Here is a 20,296-nt window from a genome sequence, read left to right as displayed (position 1 = left end):
TTAGTATGATGGCTCAGCTTCAGCACCAGTATCAACACTACATGCCTCTGATTCGTTAAACTGTGCACAAAGAGACCTAGACAAGCACTCACTCCCTCCAATATGAAGTGTCACAAACTTGTGCAGTGACATCAGTGTGCCGAGCAGGGCGACATCTGTCCTTTTTTAATCTCTGATGATGTCAGATGGCCAGCCAATCATAGTAATGCCACAACCAAGATGGCTACGGCATTGCAGTGACTCACAGGCAATCTCCGCATGCTTATTGGCTGCATAAAAAGTGTCAAATATGCGGGGTGGGGATTTGAGTTTTAAATTGAGCACAGCCCATTACTCTCAGAGTATCAAACACATCTGAGCACCGTGATAATTGCGCCATCTTCCGAGACCTGTAGCATCTCTATTTTTCGTGATCTCGGGTTGGGAGAGGGCTTATTTATTTTTTGTGCGCCAAGCTGATGTTTTTAATGATAACACATTTGTGCAGATACATTCTTTTGATTGCCCGTTATTGCATTTTAATACAATGTCACAGCGTCCAAAAAAATGTAATTCTGGCGTTTTGATTTTTTTTCTCTCGCTACGCAGTTTAGAGATCAGATTAATCCTTTATTTATAGATTGGGGAATTCTGAACGCGACAATACCTAATATGTGCATGTGTGATTTTCATTTTATTGTGTTATTTTAATGGGATGAAAGGGGGTGATTTAAACCCTTAGTTTTTTTTTATTTTTTTCATATTTTTTAAACCATTTTTTAACTTTTGGCATGCTTCAATAGCCTCCATGTGAGGCTAGAAGCTGCCATAGCACGATCAGCTCTACTACTGTAAGTTGGTGCTGCTATTTACATGTACATAATTGCCATATTTGTATTTGTCATGTATATAATTGCTATATAGTTCATTGTGACGTATTTTCGCATCCTTGTATCATATGTAAGCTAGGGACAGTGCAGTTAGGGAAAAGGGCCACTAGATGGGGGTACTGAGTACACTGCACAGGACGGTTTAGTTGTACAACTAGTGTTGAGCATTCCGATACCGCAAGTATCGGGTATCGGCCGATACTTGCTGTATCGGAATTCCGATACCGACTTCCGATATTTTTTCAATATCGGAATTCGGCATCGGAATCGGAAGTTCAAAGTTGATTGACAGACTGACGTCATCATGATGCGCGGTGTGTGCGCATCATGATGCGCCGTCATTTCGGGCCTTCCGGGGGTCTCTGCCGGCCTGCCGGGGGGCTGTGCCGGCCTGCCGGGGGGCTGTGCCGGCCTGCCGGGGGGCTGTGTGGACTGCCCGGGGTCTGTACCGGCCTGCCGGGGGGCTGTGCCGGCCTGCCGGTGGTCTGTGCACCCTGTGGGGGTCTGTACCGGCCTGCCGGGGGGCTGTGCCGGCCTGCCGGGGGGCTGTGCTGATGTCCGGGGGTCTGTGCAAGCATCGTCCGATGGGACTACAAGTCCCATCGGGCGATGCCTGCTACCATGACAGTGATTGACACATTAGCCAATGATGGGACAGTAGTAGTCCCATCATCCGGCTAATGTGTTAAATGTTAAAAAAAAAAAAAAAAAAAAAAAAAAAATACTACATACATACTACATGCATGCTACATACATACTACATGCTACATACATACTACATGCTACATACATACTACATACATGCTACATGCATGCTACATACATACTACATGCTACATACATACTACATACATGCTACATACATACTGCATGCTACATACATACTACATACATACTACATACATACTACATGCATGCTACATACATACTACATATATACTACATGCATGCTACATACATACTACATGCTACATACATACTACATATATACTACATACATACTACATACATGCTACATACATACTGCATGCTACATACATACTACATACATACTACATACATACTACATGCATGCTACATACATACTACATGCATGCTACATACATACTACATGCTACATACATACCACATACATACTACATACATACTACATACTACATATATACTACATGCATGCTACATACATACTACATGCTACATACATACCACATACATACTACATACATACTACATGCTACATACATACTACATATATACTACATGCATGCTACATACATACTACATGCTACATACATACCACATACATACTACATACATACTACATACATACTACATGCTACATACATACTACATATATACTACATGCATGCTACATACATACTACATGCTACATACATACCACATACATACTACATACATACTACATACATACTACATGCTACATACATACTACATATATACTACATGCATGCTACATACATACTACATGCTACATACATACCACATACATACTACATACATGCTACATATATACTACATGCATGCTACATACATACTACATATATACTACATGCATGCTACATACATACTACATGCTACATGCATGCTACATACATACTACATACATACTACATGCTACATACATACCACATATATACTACATACATACAATACATTCATACAATACATACATAGACATACAGTACATATAACAGAGTAACATACTTACCAATACTTGTCACATTGTTCCCCGAAGCCATTGTCTTTTCCGGGATAAATATTAACATAACAAACCACAAAAATACTCACCCACGATCCGAAGCAGTCCACGCGTGTGTCCCACGACGATCTTGGGTAGAGAACTGCAGCATCAGATGATGCTGCCGTTCTCTACGGGCTGCAGGAATCCAATGACGGAAGGTAGGTATCCTTCCGCACTGTATTCCTCCGCCACTTAAAAAAAAAAAAGTCCCTAGTCTCACTTTATGCCATTGCTGCGTGGGAATTTCCCACACAGCAATGGCATAAAGTGAGACTAGGGACTTTTTTTTTTTTTAATTGGCGGAGGAATACAGTGCGGAAGGATACCTACCTTCCGTCATTGGATTCCTGCAGCCCGTAGAGAACGGCAGCAACAGCTGATGCTGCAGTTCTCTACCCAAGATCGTCGTGGGACACACTCGTGGACTGCTTCGGATCGTGGGTGAGTATTTTTGTGGTTTGTTATGTTAATATTTATCCCGGAAAAGACAATGGCTTCGGGGAACAATGTGACAAGTATTGGTAAGTATGTTACTCTATGTTATATGTACTGTATGTCTATGTATGTATTGTATGAATGTATTGTATGTATGTAGTATATATGTGGTATGTATGTAGCATGTAGTATGTATGTAGTATGTATGTAGCATGTAGTATGTAGCATGCATGTAGTATATATGTAGTATGTATGTAGCATGTAGTATGTATGTAGCATGCATGTAGTATATATGTAGTATGTATGTAGCATGTAGTATGTATGTAGCATGCATGTAGTATGTATGTAGTATGTATGTAGTATATATGTAGTATGTATGTAGCATGTAGTATGTATGTAGTATGTATGTAGCATGCATGTAGCATGCAGTATGTATGTAGCATGCATGTAGTATATATGTAGTATGTATGTAGCATGTAGTATGTAGCATGCATGTAGTATATATGTAGTATGTAGCATGTAGTATGTATGTAGCATGCATGTAGTATATATGTGTTATGTATGTAGCATGTAGCATGCATGTAGCATGCATGTAGTATATATGTAGTATATATGTGGTATGTATGTAGCATGCAGTATGTATGTAGCATGCATGTAGTATATATGTAGTATGTATGTTGCATGTAGTATTTATGTAGTATGAATGTAGCATGTATGTAGTATGTAGTATGAATGTAGCATGTATGTAGTATGCATGTTGTATGTATGTAGCATGTAATTTTTTTTTTTTTTTTTTTTTTTTTTTACATTTAACACATTAGCCGGATGATGGGACTACTACTGTCCCATCATTGGCTAATGTGTCAATCACTGTCATGGTAGCAGGCATCGCCCGATGGGACTTGTAGTCCCATCGGACGATGCCTGCACAGACCCCCGGAGCCTGCACAGACCACCGGCAGGCCGGCACAGCCCCCCGGCAGGCCGGCACAGCCCCCCGGAGCCTGCACAGCCCCCCAGCAGGCCGGCACAGCCCCCCGGCAGGCCGGCACAGCCCCCCGGAGCCTGCACAGACCACCGGCAGGCCGGCACAGACCACCGGAGGCTGCACAGACCCCCTGGCAGGCCGGCACAGCCCCCCCGAAAGGCCCGTACAGACCCCCGAGAGGCTGTACAAGGGCAGGAAAGGGTTTTTCTTATTCCGATACCGGAAGTCCCATAGACTTGAATGGGACTTCCGGTATCGGAATCGGCGATACCGATACTTTTTTTAAAGATCGGCCGATACCATCCGATACGATACTTTGAAGTATCGGACGGTATCGCTCAACTCTATGTACGACCCTTAGAGGTTAATACTAGGAGGGGTAACTGGAGAATAAGATAGAGAGAGATTTCCTGTATATAGTCAGTCAGGGGTAGACCTCTGTGTGCTGCTCAGATGGCTTGTGGCCTGGGCTGCTTAGCTACCACGAAATGTTCTGGAGTTGAAGCCCAGCCATCCTAGGAAGAGAGTGAGAGTAATAGGATGGAAGAGAAGAGTTAAGTGCACAGTATCCGCAGCCACATAGTGAATAGTGAAGAATCTACAGAAGAAGTTTGGGTACAGAAGAAGTAGAATGGGCCACCGTGAAAGTGCACGGGCTGGATAACCATTGAAGGGGTGGACAACCCAGTAGATAGTATTTCCATGTCTGGGCTGAAGTCGGTTCCAGGGAGATATATTGAAGTGGCGTTTTCACTGGGCTCCTCATCCCATTATATGTTTGTGGCCTATTCCTGTGAAGCAGAAGAAGTTAGGGAAAGATGAAGAAAATGCATTGCTGGTACTGTGACAAGTGTGCTGGAAGTGTTATGGATGTGCTGTGTCCTGAAGAAAATAAATCCGTTTTGTTTAAAGTTGCTTCGGACTCTGCCTCATGTCTTTTGAACACAAGGAAGAATGGGGAACACAGCAGGGAAGAAGCAGCTGCCGGCACAGTAAGTACGGAATGTGCTGACATGACTACAACCTGGGTGCTGTTTTACACTACATATAGGCGATGCTCAGATCACCTATACTGTATGTAGCAGAAATACAGCATTGCTATGAGCACCGACCACCAAAGTCACTGCAGTTCAGGGACCCGGCTGGGAAGGCAGCCTCAGTGACCAGCGGTTACCTTGATGACGACACTGCTAATCACTGAGGCTGCGCACGCAGCAGCTCATTCATCGGTGGTTCTCAGCCTGGACGATAGCATCTTGGCACCGTCCAGGTTGAAATCTGTTTAACCCCCAGACATGAATTACGCTGTGGGACATATTGATGGACAGGTGAGGGATATGTTTTTTTACTTTTATTACAGGAAACGAGGGATTCAGTGGAATGTGCGATGACATGAGTATGGTTTAACTTAGAATAATTAAAGGAGTTTGCATCATTCTTTCAATTAAAGGACTTTATTCTGGCTGTGTGTTTATTTACAATATACTGTAACTATAGTTCTACAGCCAGATAAAGAGCGGTGAAAACAATCAAGTGATCAGAGCAGGCAGCAATCTGCTCAGTTCAAAGTGAGCTGCAGCTAATCAAGTTTTATGACTGCTCTCAGTTGTCCAGAGAAGAACAATGAGCAGTTAAGTGAACTGCTACAATACAGGGTCTACCATGGACCACCAGAGGATCTTATGGTTCTCTGGTGGGTAGGTCCAACACTAGTGTTGAGCAATACCTTCCGATATCGTGAAATATCAGATCGGATTGGATCGGACCGATACCCAAAAAGTATCGGGTATCGCCGATTCCGATATCGGAAGTCCCATTCAAGTCAATGGGACAGAAATATCAGAATTAAAAAAAACCCTTTCTTTCCTTGTAGGTTAATTCTACATGAAGAAAAACAACTAAGAATAATGTAGAATGTATTGGGGGAGGTGGAGGAGACATTAAAGGCATAGAGGTTTAGCCCAATCAAATGGAATAGCAGGAATACATTTTTTTTTTTTAAAGACGTTCGGAGTTACAAAGATATTGACTATGTTAACCTTTTTTATATTTTGTCAGATATGTATGTTTCACTACTTCCATGCTCTTCACCTTCTTTTTCACTTCTCCCACACATTCTCCTTCATGATCCTCAGCAGCAGCAGCAGCAGCTTTTTCATCAACTTCTTCTTCACCTTATTCATCTTCTTCTTCACCTTCTTCCTATTATTCTTTTTTTGTACATTATTCATATTCTTCTTAATCAACTATTATTCTTCTTCATATTCTACTTCTTCATCTTCTTCCTATTCTTCTTCTTCATCATATTCTTATTTGAGACAGGCATTCCTGTAGTTGTTATCTATAAAAATTTGAAGATTACACCTTCCATTCTGCCTGTCACAAAAGATTTACAACAGGATTTGTCCGCGTTCAGTTTGGCCTGCAGCAGCAGGCATTTTCCAGGGGCACCAAGAGGAGGAACGGACTCACCCACATACACTGCTAAGTCTTCTTCTGCTTATAATTTAGATAATATCTTTTGCTCTGATTTTTAGTCTTATGCTTAATGTTCTTCTGCTTTTGGCTCTTCTGCATTTTGTTCTTCTGCTTCTTGGTCTTCTGTCTCTTGTTGTTCTGCATCTTGGTGGTTGTCTTCATGTTCTTTGTCCTCTTGGTCATCTTCTTCAGGGTCATCTTTTTGGTCTTCTTCGGTGTGGTCTTCAGGGTCGTCGTCTTCAGGGTCGTTGTCAGGGAGATCCAGAGTGAGAACCAAAAACCATTTCCAAAAGCTTGAACTTGGAAAAGTAGAAGAAGGTACAAGAAGGCTGAGGAACTGCTGAGAACCAGCTGACGGTACTGGAACACGGATGGGTAGCAGAAGGAACAAGAGGAAATGGAACAAGCGAGGACCAGCTGATGGTGCTGGAACCCGGAGGGGCAGCAGAAGGAACAAGAGCCAAAGGCACAACCGTGGACCAGCTGACGGTGCTGGAACTTGGTTACTAAGCAGGAGGTACCTGTGCTAGAAAGCACTACCAAGGACCAGCAGACGTTGCTGGAACTCGGATACTGAGAAGGAGGCACCTAAGCCAAAGGCACTGCCGAGAACAAGCTGACGGTGCTGGAACCCGGAGGGGCTGCAGAAGGAACAAAAGCCAATGTCACTACCGAGGACCAGCTGACGGTACTGGAACCCGATTACTAAGCAGGAGGTACCTGTGCTAGAAAGCACTACCAAGGACCAGCAGACATTGCTGGAACTCAGATACCGAGAAAGAGGCACCTAAGCCAAAGGCACTGCCGAGAACCAGCTGATGGTGCTGGAACCCGGATGGGTAGCAGAAGCTGCAAGAGCCAATGGAACTAGCGAGGACCAGCTGACGGTGCTGGAACCCGGAGGGGCAGCAGAAGGACAAGAGCCAATGGCACTACCGAGGACCAGATGACGGTGCTGGAACCTGGTTACTAATCAGGAGGTATCTGTGCTAGAAAGCACTACAAAGGACCAGCAGACGTTGCTGTAACTCAGATACCGAGAAGGAGGCACCTAGGCCAAAGGCACTGCCGAGAACCAGCTGACGGTGCTGGAACCCGGAGAGGTAGCAGAAGCTACCCATGAAAAACAAAGTTGCAAGGCCGCGAGCCAGCCGGCCGCAGTTACCGAAACACACAGTCCTACAGGGGGTGCTTGTCCTATTGGCACTACGGAACCAGCCTTTATTACCAGAACCCGCAGCCCACATAGGAAGCCCATAAACTGCAGGCACCATAGACTCGGCTAACCCGACCGCAACACGACAGGACAATGTATTGGTGGCAAAGTGACATTGACACTACCCGGAAATAGTAGGCGTGCAGGAACCAGGCTGGGCAGGATGGAGTACCCATGCCAAAGACACTGCCGAGAACCAGCTGACGGTGCTGGAACCCGGAGTGGTAGCAGAAGGAACAAGAGCCAATGGCACTACCGAGGACCAGCTGACGGTGCTGGAACCCGGAGGGGCAACAGAAGGAACAAGAGCCAATGGCACAACCGTGGACCAGCTGACGGTGCTGGAACACGGTTACTAAGCAGGAGGTATCTGTGCTAGAAAGGACTACCAAGGACCAGCAGATGGTGCTGGAACTCGGATACCGAGATGGAGGCACCTCAGCCAAAAGCACTGCCGAGAAACAGCTGAAGGTGCTGGAACCCGGATGGGTAGCAGAAGGTACCCATGAAAAACAAAGTTGAGAGGCCGCGAGCCGGCCACAGTTACCGAAACCCACAGTCCTTACAGGGGGTGATTTTCCTATTGGCACTACGGAACCAGCCTTTATAACCATAACCTGCAGCCCACATAGGAAGCACCTAAACTGCAGGCACCATAGACTCGGCTAACACAACCGCAACACGACAGGACAACTTATTGGTGGCAAAGTGACGTTGACACTACCCGGAAACAGCAGGCGTGCTGGAACCAGGCTGGGCAGGAGGGAGTACCTGTGCCAAAGACACTTCTGAGCAGCATCTGGCGATGTTGGAGCCCAGGGTTAATGATGGAGCAGGCTGAGGCCTAATTGAAGCAAGTTTTATATCGGTTGTAGACTACTACTGATTTTAACCGTGCTCCAATTAGGCCTCTGGCTCCACTGTCTCTAGTATTTCCCCTGGCCTCCAACACCGCCAGTTGCTGCTCAAAAGTGTCGTCTGCACAATTAACACTTGTTCCTGTGTTACTGGGGTTCAGTCACGTCAGTTGATCCCCTGATGTGTGTCCGGCAATGTCTCCTGCTCTGTCCACATTCCTGTCCACATAGTAGTGGGAATGTGGACAGAGCAGGAGACATTGCCGGACACACATCAGGGGATCAGCTGACCTTACTGAACCCCAGTAACACAGGAACAAGTGTTGATTGTGCAGACGCCACTTCTGAGCAGCAACTGGCGGTTTTGGAGGCCAGGGGAAATACTAGAGTCAGAGTGGAGCCAGAGGCCTAGTTGGAGCAAGTTTGAAATCAGTAGTAGTGTGAATGTGGAGGCAGCAGTAGACATTGCCGTACACACAGCAGGAGACCAGCTGGCGTTACTGAACCCCACTTACACAGGAGCTAGTGTTTGTCTCTGTGCAGACGGCATTTCTGAGCAACAACTGGCGATGTTGGAGCCCAGGAACAATCATGGAGTAGACTGAGGCCTACTTGTAGCAAGTGTAAAATCGGATGTAGTTTGAATGTGGAGGCAGCAGGAGATATTGCCGTACACACAGCAGGGGAGCAGCTGGCGTTACTGAACCCCACTAACACAGGAGCTAGTGTTTGTCTCTGTGCAGACGGCACTTCTGAGCAACAACTGGCTGTGTTGAAGCCCAGGGATTACAGTTCAGGTGGCAGAAACATGAACACAACAGGAGACCTGGATACTGTTGCCAACCAATTATTTATTCTGGAAGAGGACTGGCAAATTCTGGCGAGATCCAGGCTTTGTTCATTTTCAGAAAAGTAAACCGGTCAATGTTATCGGAGGATAGTCGCGTGCGACGGTCTGTTAGTACACCACCTGCGGCACTAAAGACACGTTCCGATAATACACTGGCAGCAGGGCAAACCAGCACCTCCAATGCATACTGGCTAAGCTCTGGTCATGTATCCAGCTTAGAGACCCAAAACTTGAAGGGGGAAGAGCCGTCTGGGAGTACACTGACAGGGCAAGACATGTAGTCTGTCACAATCTGACGGAAACGTTGCCTCCTGCTGACTGGAGCCGTCTGTGATGGTGTAGACAATTGTGGTGGGCAGACAAAACTTTGCCATATTTGGGCCATACTGGTCTTGCCTTGTGCTGAGGCACTGCCTCTGCTCCCTCTTTGTGCAGAGCTTCTTCCACTGCCTCGACGCACAGAGCTGCTTTGTAAAGCACTAGCAGCACTGCTCTTGGGTGGAATGGAGAACATGATGGAATGCACCAGTGTCTCTTGGTACTCCCGCATTTTACGCTCCTGGTTCAACGATGTTATGAGGCTTTATAAGTTGTCCCGGTAGCGAGGATCTAGGAGGGTGCACACCCAATAATCAGCCGTGTTTAGAATGTGGGCAATACGGCGGTCGTTTCTCAGGCACTGCAGCATGAAATCAACCATGTGCTGCAGACTCCCAACTGCCCAAGAAACGCTGTCCCCTGCTTGTGGCGTCATCTCTGTCTGCTCTGCATCACCCCACCCTCGCTGTACATACTGACTAGAGCATTGTGTACCTCCCTCCTCTGGAGAGATGTCTTCCTCCTCCATTGACTCCTCCTCATCCTCCTCACAAAGTGTCCCCTGCCTATGCCTTTGTGAGGAACCACGTAGCGCAGACTGTCCAGAAGCAGATGGCATTTGTGACTCCTCATCTCATCCTCCACCTCTTCCAAAACCTCATCCCTTAGTGCTTGCAGTGTTTTTTGAAGCAGGCAGATAAGGGGGACAGTCATGCTGACTGGTACATCATCTGCACTCGCCATCCGCATGGAATCATCGAAGGCATGCAAAACGTGGCAGATGTCCTTCATAGAGGCCCACTCAGTGGTGCTGAAGTGTGACTGGCGCACAGTGCGACTTGTTTGCGCATGATGCAGCTGGTAATCCATGACTGCTGCCTGCTGCTCACACAAACGCTCCAACATATGTAATGTTGAATTCCACCTGGTGGGTAGGTCACATATGATGCGATGTTCCGGAAGGCGTAATCGGCGCCGTGCTGGAACGCCGTAAGTGAGCACACTCTATGCGGACCTTGTGCAGCAGTGCATCAAGATCCGGATAGTCCCTCAGAAAGCTCTGCATGACCAAGTTGAGCACATGTGCCAGACATAGGATGTGAGTGAGGTTGTCTAGGCCCAGAGCTGCCACCAGATTTCGGCCATTGTCACACACTACCAAGCCTGGCTGGAGATTCGCTGGCGCAAACCACACGTCACTCTCCTGCTTGATGGCATTCCAGAGCTCCTGCACTGTGTGGCTTCGATTCCCCAAAGAAATTAATTTCAGTACGGCCTGTAGACGTTTGGCCACGGCTGTGCTCATATCGGTCGTAACAGGCTTCTGCAGCGCTGATTCTGAGGAACTGGAGTATGAGGAGGAGTCAATGTGTACTGACTGGATTCCTGCAATCCTTGGAGTTGGCAGCACACGTACAGCGCCACTCTCAAGATCTGTACCCGGCTCCACAACATTGACCCAATGGGCAGTGAGGAAAAGGTATCGTCCCTGTCCATGGGTACTGGTCCACGCATCGGTGGTCAGGTGGACCTTGCTACTGACGGCGTTTAGTAGCGCATGTTTAATTTTTCCCTCCACATGCTTTTACAGGGCAGGGACGGCTTGCCTGCTGAAATAAAAGTGTCTGGGCACGTTGTATTGTGGGACTGCCAATGCCATGAAGTTCCGGAAGGTGTCAGTCTCCACCAGCCTGAATGAGAGCATTTCAAGGGCCAGTAATTTTGCAATGCCGGCATTCAGAGCCTGTACTCGGGGATGGTTTGCCAAGTATGGCCGCCTTTTCTCCCATGCCTGTGCTACCAATGGCTGTAGAGTGGCCTGGGAGTGTGAAGATGAACGGGAACGTGGTGCTGTGGGTGGAATGTCACTTTGTCTCTGGACCACAGTGCCAGAGGTTCTTCCATGGCGATCCTGTGAGGAAGCCGAATCAGCTGTGTGAGCTGGAGGAAGAAGCTACAACACGAGCTGAAGAGGTGGTAGGTGGTGCTGTAGGTTGGCCTACGTCTTTAGTGTGTCTTTGTAACTCCACCACGTGCTTGGTCCGCACATGTTTCCACATATTTGTGGTATTCAGGTTGCTGACACTTTTCCCTCTTGACTTTTTGATGACACAGCTTGCATTTGACAAAGCAAATGTCATCTGCAACTGTGTCAAAAAAGACCACGCACTGCAAGTCTTGGGAGCGCCCGTTTTGGCTTTTGGAAGAGGAATGCTCCTAACGGGTGCCGAAGTGGAGGCTACAGGCAACCAAGTCTGCCCCCTCCCTCTCCCTCCCTGGCTGTTCGGAGGAATCTCTTCCTCAGATCTGCTCCCACCACCTTCCTGTTCCTCACGCCTTGATGGGTCAAGGACCTCATCATCTACACTCCCCTCTTCAAACACCTGCTTCTCCTGGGTAGTCTCGCCACCACCGTACCCACCAGAAAGTGGCATCTGAGTCTCATCATCTGATGCGTACTGAGGTGTGCTGACCATAGGCACTGGCCCACCCGCCTCTTCAGATTCAGAGGGGCAGTTGCGCATCACTGCATACTCCCTTCCAAGCCAACCGATTCAGAGAACAGAAGTAGAGACTGTGATGGCTCCTGTACAGGGCTCTCTGACTGCCTGGGCAATTTGGCAGGTGGTGAAGAGACAGATGGTTGCTCTTCAGTGCTCTGGCCCTGAGAGGATGTGGAAGTCATTGAAGTCGATACGTTAGCTGCCATCCATCTGACAACAGCTTCAATTTGTTCGTCCCTCAGCAGTGGGGTACGGCGAGGTCCTACAAAGCTGCGCATAAAGGACTGTTGCCTAGTAAAACTGGGGGATACTGACTCACTGGTGCCCACAGCAGGCACAGAATCCCCACATCCTCTCCCTGCTGAATCCCCACATCCTCTCCCTGCTGCAACTCCACGCCCATGTGCCTTACTCCCTGCCTTCTTCATCTTGGTAGACTGATAAAGATAAGGCAGAAAAGTACAAAGGGGGTGCTTAGTGTGCTTATTCCTGAACAGCTGCTAACAGGTATAAGAAACACTAATTTCATAAAGTGTGTGGACTACACTTTAATATGAGCTAATGTGGCCTACACAACTGTCAAGTGGAGTGTTTGGTGAACTTTAATTTGATTTTTTTTTCAAAAAAACAAAAAGGATGTGACCAAAGATTTGAAAGCGATAATATCACAAACTTTTTGGAGCTATTACAATGCAGGAAGGTAACCTACAATGCAAAAGATGAGGCTCCAAAAAATAGGGTAATACTAATCTGGCTGCGGCTGAAGGGCACAAGCCAGAAAAAAGGCTCCTCTATCTACTCCTATATAGTGTTTGCAACCAATCAATGTATATGGATACGGATGGATGCACACTAATAGGAGAATTAATGAAATATGAGCTGCAATAAAAGAAAAATATGTATGAGGCAGTGATGCACGCTGAGCGGCCTACAACCAGACGTGGCTGCAGGACACACTACAGCGTGAGCTGCACTCACACACAGAGACCTCTCAGACAGCCGTGAACAGTGCAGATAACTGGGCACTAGCACTGAAAGGCTGCAGAAAGGCTCCGCTGTCTACTCCTATAGTGTTTGCAACCAATCTATATGGATACAGATGGATGCACACTAATAGGGAATGAAAAATGAGCAGCAATAAAAGAAAAATATATATGAGGCAGTGACGCACGCTGAGCGGCCTACAACCAGACGTGGCTCCAGGACACATTACACAGCGTGAGCTGCACTCACACAGACCTTGCAGACAGCTGTGAACACTGCTGCAAGGCAAAAGAAAGCTGCACTGATTGATAATGTAGCCTGGGTAAAGCACAATATTATTTTGAAAATCGCTATCTCTAACTGTCCCTCAGAGTCTTGAACAGCAGCCTGTCCCTAACTGAATTCACAGCAGAGTGAACCCTAAATGGCGGCGGCTTTTATAGTGCATCATGACATCATTTCAGCAGCCAATCACAGCCATGCCATTAGTTAACATGCCTACATGCCTAACAGGATGTGCCCACACTTCTGAGGATTGTCATTGACTGAATCGAATCAAACTGGCTCAAAGCATTATGGGAACTTCCGATTCTGGTATTCGATATGCTAAAAGTATCGGAACTCAGTATCGGAATTCCGATACTGCGAATATCGGCCGATACCTGATATTTGCGGTATCGGAATGCTCAACAATATCCAACACTACTGATACCTGTCTACTAAAAATCATTATGTCGCCTGGATATAATAATTATTTTAGTGTAACAGCTATACATACCTTGTGCTCCAGTATTTCCTTTTTCACCTTTTTGTCCAGGTAATCCTAGGTAGATAAACATAGAATTCAAATTATATGAAACACACAAAATAATAATATTATAGCATTTTTATGTTATAGCATGTACATTGGAAAAAATATTTTGAATGATTATGGTACCGGTAAATCCAGTATTTCCTCTAGGCCCTTCTTTTCCAGGTGGTCCAGCACTACCTCTTATTCCTGGTGTCCCTGGTTCTCCGGCAGGTCCTAAAGAAAGCATACATACATTTTATACCTTGATTTTTGTAAGACTCTTTTGCTACTGTTGTACAGTAGGATTACTCATAAAACTAGTGCAAAATAGTAACATGATTCCCAGCCAAGCCAAGGTTTAGCAAGTTTATACTGATACACAATGGAAATTATTTATCAAGAACTGTAATCTTGTTCTTGATCAACTCCTTCCTGATGGGACGATTTTCCTTTTTTGCATTAGTTTTTTTCCTCATCTTCTTCTAAGAGCTATAACTTTTTTATTGTGCCATCCGCATAACGATATAAAGGTTTATTTTTTTGCGGGATAATTTATCCTTTTGAATGACACCATTCATTTCATCAGGTGACTGAAGAGCAGGAAAAAAAATTACAATTGTTGCGAAATACTGAAAAAAATTTCAATTCTGCAATAGTTTTGTTTTTAATTTACCGTGTTCACTATACGGTACAACTGACCTTGCAATATAATTTTCCAGGTCTGTTTGATAACTATGCATGTTTGGCACTTGCATAATTTTTTTATCTAACTGTCACAGGTGGAGCTCCATTCTACCTGCAGCTATTAGAGAAAAGCCTACAAATATGGTGCAGCCAAAATAAAAACAAATATATACATTTTATTGAACACATAACATAGAGAGGAGTAAAGGAAACGTGTAAAACATAGGAGGGACACAAGAGGGCGACAAAGCACAGCAGGAGAAGGCAAATAGATGATAGTAAGGCTACTTTCACACTAGCGTTTTTTTGCGCTGCGTTTGGAGCGCATGTAAACGCTGGTAAGCGCTGCGCTATTTTGTAGCATTATTGTGCGCATTACAACAAAAAATTGCAGCGTTTTTATGTGTTTGTAAGCGTTTTTCATGCGTTTGCATTTTTTGTGCGCAATAAACTGGAGAAAAAATCCTTGAAAAATTCTTGCAACACACTCCACCAATGGGACACCAGTGGGTGTGTCTATGGAAATTCTTTATATAGACCCTGTTTATAGCTGAATTCTTCACATTTGCTTGCATTTGACTTGAGAAACATGGATCTGCGCTGGAAGAGCTTTTACTTTGACTTGGATCTGGACATGAGGATGGCTCAGGCTTATGCCGTTGCTTGCCATGAACAGAGGGAGAGAGAGAGGCAGCGAAGACGGCAGCAGCGGCGTACGTGGATACATCCCATTATGGAACTCCGGGAGAGCCGTGGAGCGTACCATACCCTCTACAGCGAGCTACAGGCAAACCCGGAGAAATTTATGGATTATACCCGGATGACCCAAGAAACATTTCACTATTTGCTTGGTCGGGTAAAAGAAGTCATCCAGAGACAGGACATGCAGCTCCGGTGTGCGATTACTCCTAAGGAATGGCTCCTGGTCACATTAAGGTACGTAGTTTTCATAAACCAATGGCTGCTGAATTTTCTTGCTTGTGACATGTACTCTTCCAAATCTGGCAGAATTACAGTTCTGCCATGTTGGTAACTACAAGCTGCGGTAATTGTTGGATGGTATGTATTGAAAAAAAGGCTGCAGAATTTTTTTTTTTTTTTTTAAATGTAACGTGTGCAAATAAAATACGTATACAAAAATTATTAATTATTGTTTTCTTTGTGTCACAGATTCCTGGCTACTGGAGAGACCCTGTCGTCACTGCACTTCCAGTACAGGCTTGGAATCTCCACGTTGTCTGGAATTGTAGCGGACACCTGCCGGGCTCTCTGGAACGTTCTCTGTCCCGAATTCATGCCCATGCCAACCGCAGAAAAGTGGTTGGACATCGCTGAAAGATTCTGGACAGTATGCAATTTCCTTAACTGTTTGGGAGCGGTGGATGGGAAACACATCCGGATTATCAAGCCCAAAAGAACAGGCTCTGAGTTCTTTAACTACAAAAAGTACTTTTCTACTGTACTGATGGCCATTGCAGATGCAGACTGTACGTTTATTGCAGTGGACATTGGGGCATTTGGCTGTGGGACATCGGTCATGGGCAGGAGGTTGTATGGCAACAACTTCAATTTCCCCATGCCACGGCCTCTTCCCAACACCGAAGGTCCGCCACAGCCATTTGTACTGGTTGGTGATGAAGCGTTCCAGATGTGCCAACACCTCCTCAAACCCTACTCCAGCTGGGACTTGGACCTCCAAAAAAGAATTTTCAATTACAGGCTGACCTGGGCCAGGAGAACAGTAGAGTGTGCCTTCGGTATACTTGTATCTAGATGGCGCATTCTTGGCACAGCTATTAATCTGAAACTGGAAACAGTGGATGAGGTGGTCAAGGCCTGTGTTGTTCTACATAACTTTGTACTTTCTCGAGAGCACCCGAACTTTGATCTTGATGATGTGGATCCTAATCCATTGCCAGAATTTACTCAGCACCCTCTCAGGTCATCTGTTGAAGTTGGGCAAAAGAGGGAGCAATTTGCGGCATACTTCAACTCAGATGTAGGACAGGTGGAGTGACAAGAGCAAATGGTTTAAATAAATTTTCTTGCATGTTGTTCCTATTAATAAAAAAAAATAAGTTTTGATACCTGAACTGAGTGCATTTTTTTTTTTTACACTCCCAATACCATAACCAAGTAGACAGGTGTATCAGTGAATTTATGATGCTGTATTTTGTGCATCATGATTTCACTAATACTCCTGAATTGATGACTATATAGATTATGTGGCTATTTACAAGGTATATCTATAGTTCCTTGCATTATTTTAAATGCGAACAATAGATATACCTTGCACTCAACACCATCCTCTATAGCAAGGGTTGTGAAATGTTACTCCTAAATGTCAACCAACAGATCATGTTTAAATTTTTTTTTTTAAACTCAAATGTAATTACTAAAAACATGTTATGTTGGTTAGGTTTGAACACTGTAGTTAGGGAAACTGACTTTATTCAGTTTGCCATACACCAGATATCTCGATTACTGACGTGTCTTGTGTCAGTCTTGGAGATATGTTTTGTAAATGAAACCAATCTACATCTTCACCAACTCCACAAGGTTCAACAACAGATCATGTTGTAATGAAATCCATAGCTCCGTAGCTAAAACGGTTTCACAAGAGCACCAAAAAAGAGGATCCCATACAACATGATCTTTTGTTGGACCTTGAGGACTTAAGTTGGGGAACCCTGCTGGATCCACTCTGTGCAATATTCCTAGAATGTAGAGACTGTTCTGGAAAAGAAAAGTCATGTAGATTATACCAATATGACTTTTCTTTTCAACAGCAGTCTCTACATTCTTGTAATATTGCACAGAGTGGATCGAGCAGGGTTCCCCAACTCCACTCCACAAGGGCCACCAACAGATCATGTTGCACTGGAATCCATAGCTCATTTGCTAAAAATGTTTCAAACAGAGGATTCCATACAACATAATCTTTTGTTGGACCTTGAGGACTGGAGTTGGGGAACCCTGCTGGATCCACTCTGTGCAATATTCCTAGAATGTAGAGACTGTTCTGGAAAAGAAAAGTCATGTAGATTTGGTTTGTTGACAACACATATCTCCAAGACTGACACAAGAAACATGTCTCACACAAGAAACAGTAATGGAGATATATGTTTTTTAAAACACCCTGAGTGTATGGCGCAGTGTGTGTACGGCGCAGTGTGTGTAGTCGGCGATAGACACAGTAAACCAATACCAATTTTTTGAAAGCACAAGTGCACATTTATTTAGAAACCAAAAAAAAAAAATTTTTTTATTAGGAATGACGTTTGGGGGAAGATTGGGATACTTTGGGTGTGTGGAGAGACGAGGAACGACTGGAGGTAGAGGAAGGGGTTCGAGGAGAAGGGGTGACAAAAGTACTCGGGAAAGGGAGCTCTGGAATAGACATTGTGGCAGGTTGAGACACATTAGGAGGAGACGGTGGATGAACAAGCAAGGTTTTTGTTTTCTTCTTTTTTGGCACAGGCATATCTGGCCCCGACCTACTTGCAGCCTGTGACCGCCTTTCTTTTGTAGAATGCCTGGTGACGGTGGACTGTGGCGTTGCCCTGTAAAATAGGGAATGCGGATCACCCCTTTGCTGCTCTGTGGTGGTGGCGGTGCTGCTCAAAGTGGCAGTGGCGGTGCTCCTAGAAGGGGAGCATGTAGAGTCGGTGCTACGGGAAGGAGTCTGCGTCTCAGGTATCTCTGCCAAAGTTCTTGTGGGACTACGAGGAGGAGTGGTGGTGGTGCTCTGAAGATGAGGAGTGCTGGCGGTGCTCCTTTGATGAGGAGTACTGGTGGTGGTACGTTGCTGAGGAGTGCTGGTGGTGGTATGTTGCTGAGGAGTGCTGGCGGTGGTACGTTGCTGAGGAGTGCTGGCGGTGGTACGTTGCTGAGGAGTGCTGGCGGTGGTACGTTGCTGAGGAGTGCTGGCGGTGGTCCATTGTGGTTGACTGCTGGTGTCGGTGGCCCAAGCAGGTTCTGTGGAGGTTTGGCTCCAAGCTGGTGGTGCTGTGGCGGTGCTCCATGCAGGAGCAGCGCTTGCCATAATGGTGGTGGCGGAGGAGTGTCCAGCAGCACTCAGACTTGAAGTGGTGTAGTGATGACCGGCTTCGCTGGGAATGCAGGTGGCCGTGCAGTGGTATGCAGCAGAAGTCGGTAGTGTGGTTAAGCGAGTCAGCGGTGGAACTGTTGGAAAGGACACCACTGACTGCTAAACATACCGATTCTGCTGCATAGCCTGCAAGTAAGCAGTGTTGCAGGCCTGTAACACACTCAGCTGTTGCTCAGGACTAAGGTGTTCCGCCATGCCCTGTTCAATTTTACTGAAAAAATGGTGCGCTGGTCTGTTGAGGTCGGCCTCCAGACGGTCAAGGCGCTGGTCGACAGAGTGGAAGCGGTGTTCCATGTGGTTAAAACCAAGCTCCATCAGTGCAAAACCACTTTCCGTTCTGGCGGCCAGCGCCTTGAGGCTGGCCTTAAAGGCCTCGCTCAAGAGCATGAACTTGGGCAGGACATTCCTGTCCGAGGCCCTCTGCTGCTGGTGGGTAGTGCCCGCATAACCAGTGACAGAGACCTGGGACAGGGGAACACCTGATGGACCAGCTTCCTGGTCACCAGCTGTCTGTGTTGCTGACCTGCAAGATGCTTCCTGGCTGTCGGATGGCTGGGACGGGTCCGAGGTCGATCGATGAAGAACCGCTCCCGGGACAGGTTGCAGGATACTGCTCCAAGTGCTGTGGAAAGAAAGGGAAAACATTATTATCATGCATCTACAAGAAGCATCACCTGTGGAATAGAAAAGCACATAGTAATAACAAACCAAAGAAAAAAACTTACGCTCTGCTGGCAAGGTCCGGTCTCAGGAAAACCAACTCTCGATGGTAGCGGTACTTTCTTCTGCGCCTTGCCGCAGAACCACTCCGAACCTGTCCCTCAGCACGAACATCACCGTTGAAGCGGTCCTTCATCGAGCGCCAACGTGTGCGGATTTTTTTCACTGTGGTTAAAAAAAAAACAATAATCAATGCTGCAGCAACACTAAAAATATAGACACAATGCAGTCACTGTTGAGACGGAGGACACTGTTATGTTTCCTGCTACAACATATGTACAGTGGGGAAAAAAAAGTATTTAGTCAGTCAGCAATAGTGCAAGTTCCACCACTTAAAAAGATGAGAGGCGTCTGTAATTTACATCATAGGTAGACCTCAACTATGGGAGACAAACTGAGAAAAAAAAATCCAGAAAATCACACTGTCTGGTTTTTTTTCATTTTATTTGCATATTATGGTGGAAAATAAGTATTTGGTCAGAAACAAAATTTCATCTCAATACTTTGTGATATATCCTTTGTTGGCAATGACAGAGGTAAAACGTTTTCTGTAAGTCTTCACAAGGTTGCCACACACTGTTGTTGGTATGTTGGCCCATTCCTCCATGCAGATCTCCTCTAGAGCAGTGATGTTTTTGGCTTTTCCCTTGGCAACACGGACTTTCAACTCCCTCCAAAGGTTTTCTATAGGGTTGAGATCTGGAGATTGGCTAGGCCACTCCAGGAC

At 45.8% G+C, this 20,296-nt stretch overlaps 1 protein-coding gene across 3 annotated transcripts in view; it reads right to left on the bottom strand.

Moving 5' to 3' along the window:
- LOC141088648 (mannose-binding protein A-like) overlaps nucleotides 1-20,296 on the bottom strand; it is a 113,166-nt gene that overhangs the window by 57,192 nt on the left and 35,678 nt on the right. For all 3 annotated transcript variants that reach the window (XM_073574791.1, XM_073574792.1, XM_073574793.1), the window contains 2 exons: nucleotides 14,199-14,288; nucleotides 14,040-14,084 (listed from right to left, as the gene is read on the bottom strand). In XM_073574791.1, the coding sequence (XP_073430892.1) occupies nucleotides 14,040-14,084; nucleotides 14,199-14,288 (135 nt within the window). The remainder of the gene's footprint in view (nucleotides 1-14,039; nucleotides 14,085-14,198; nucleotides 14,289-20,296) is intronic.

The sequence above is a fragment of the Dendrobates tinctorius genome, unplaced genomic scaffold (assembly GCF_039654945.1).
Source record: "Dendrobates tinctorius isolate UK_male_01 unplaced genomic scaffold, ASM3965494v1 ptg000040l, whole genome shotgun sequence".
Lineage (NCBI taxonomy): Eukaryota > Metazoa > Chordata > Amphibia > Anura > Dendrobatidae > Dendrobates > Dendrobates tinctorius.
This window is presented reverse-complemented; position numbering and strand designations above follow the sequence as displayed.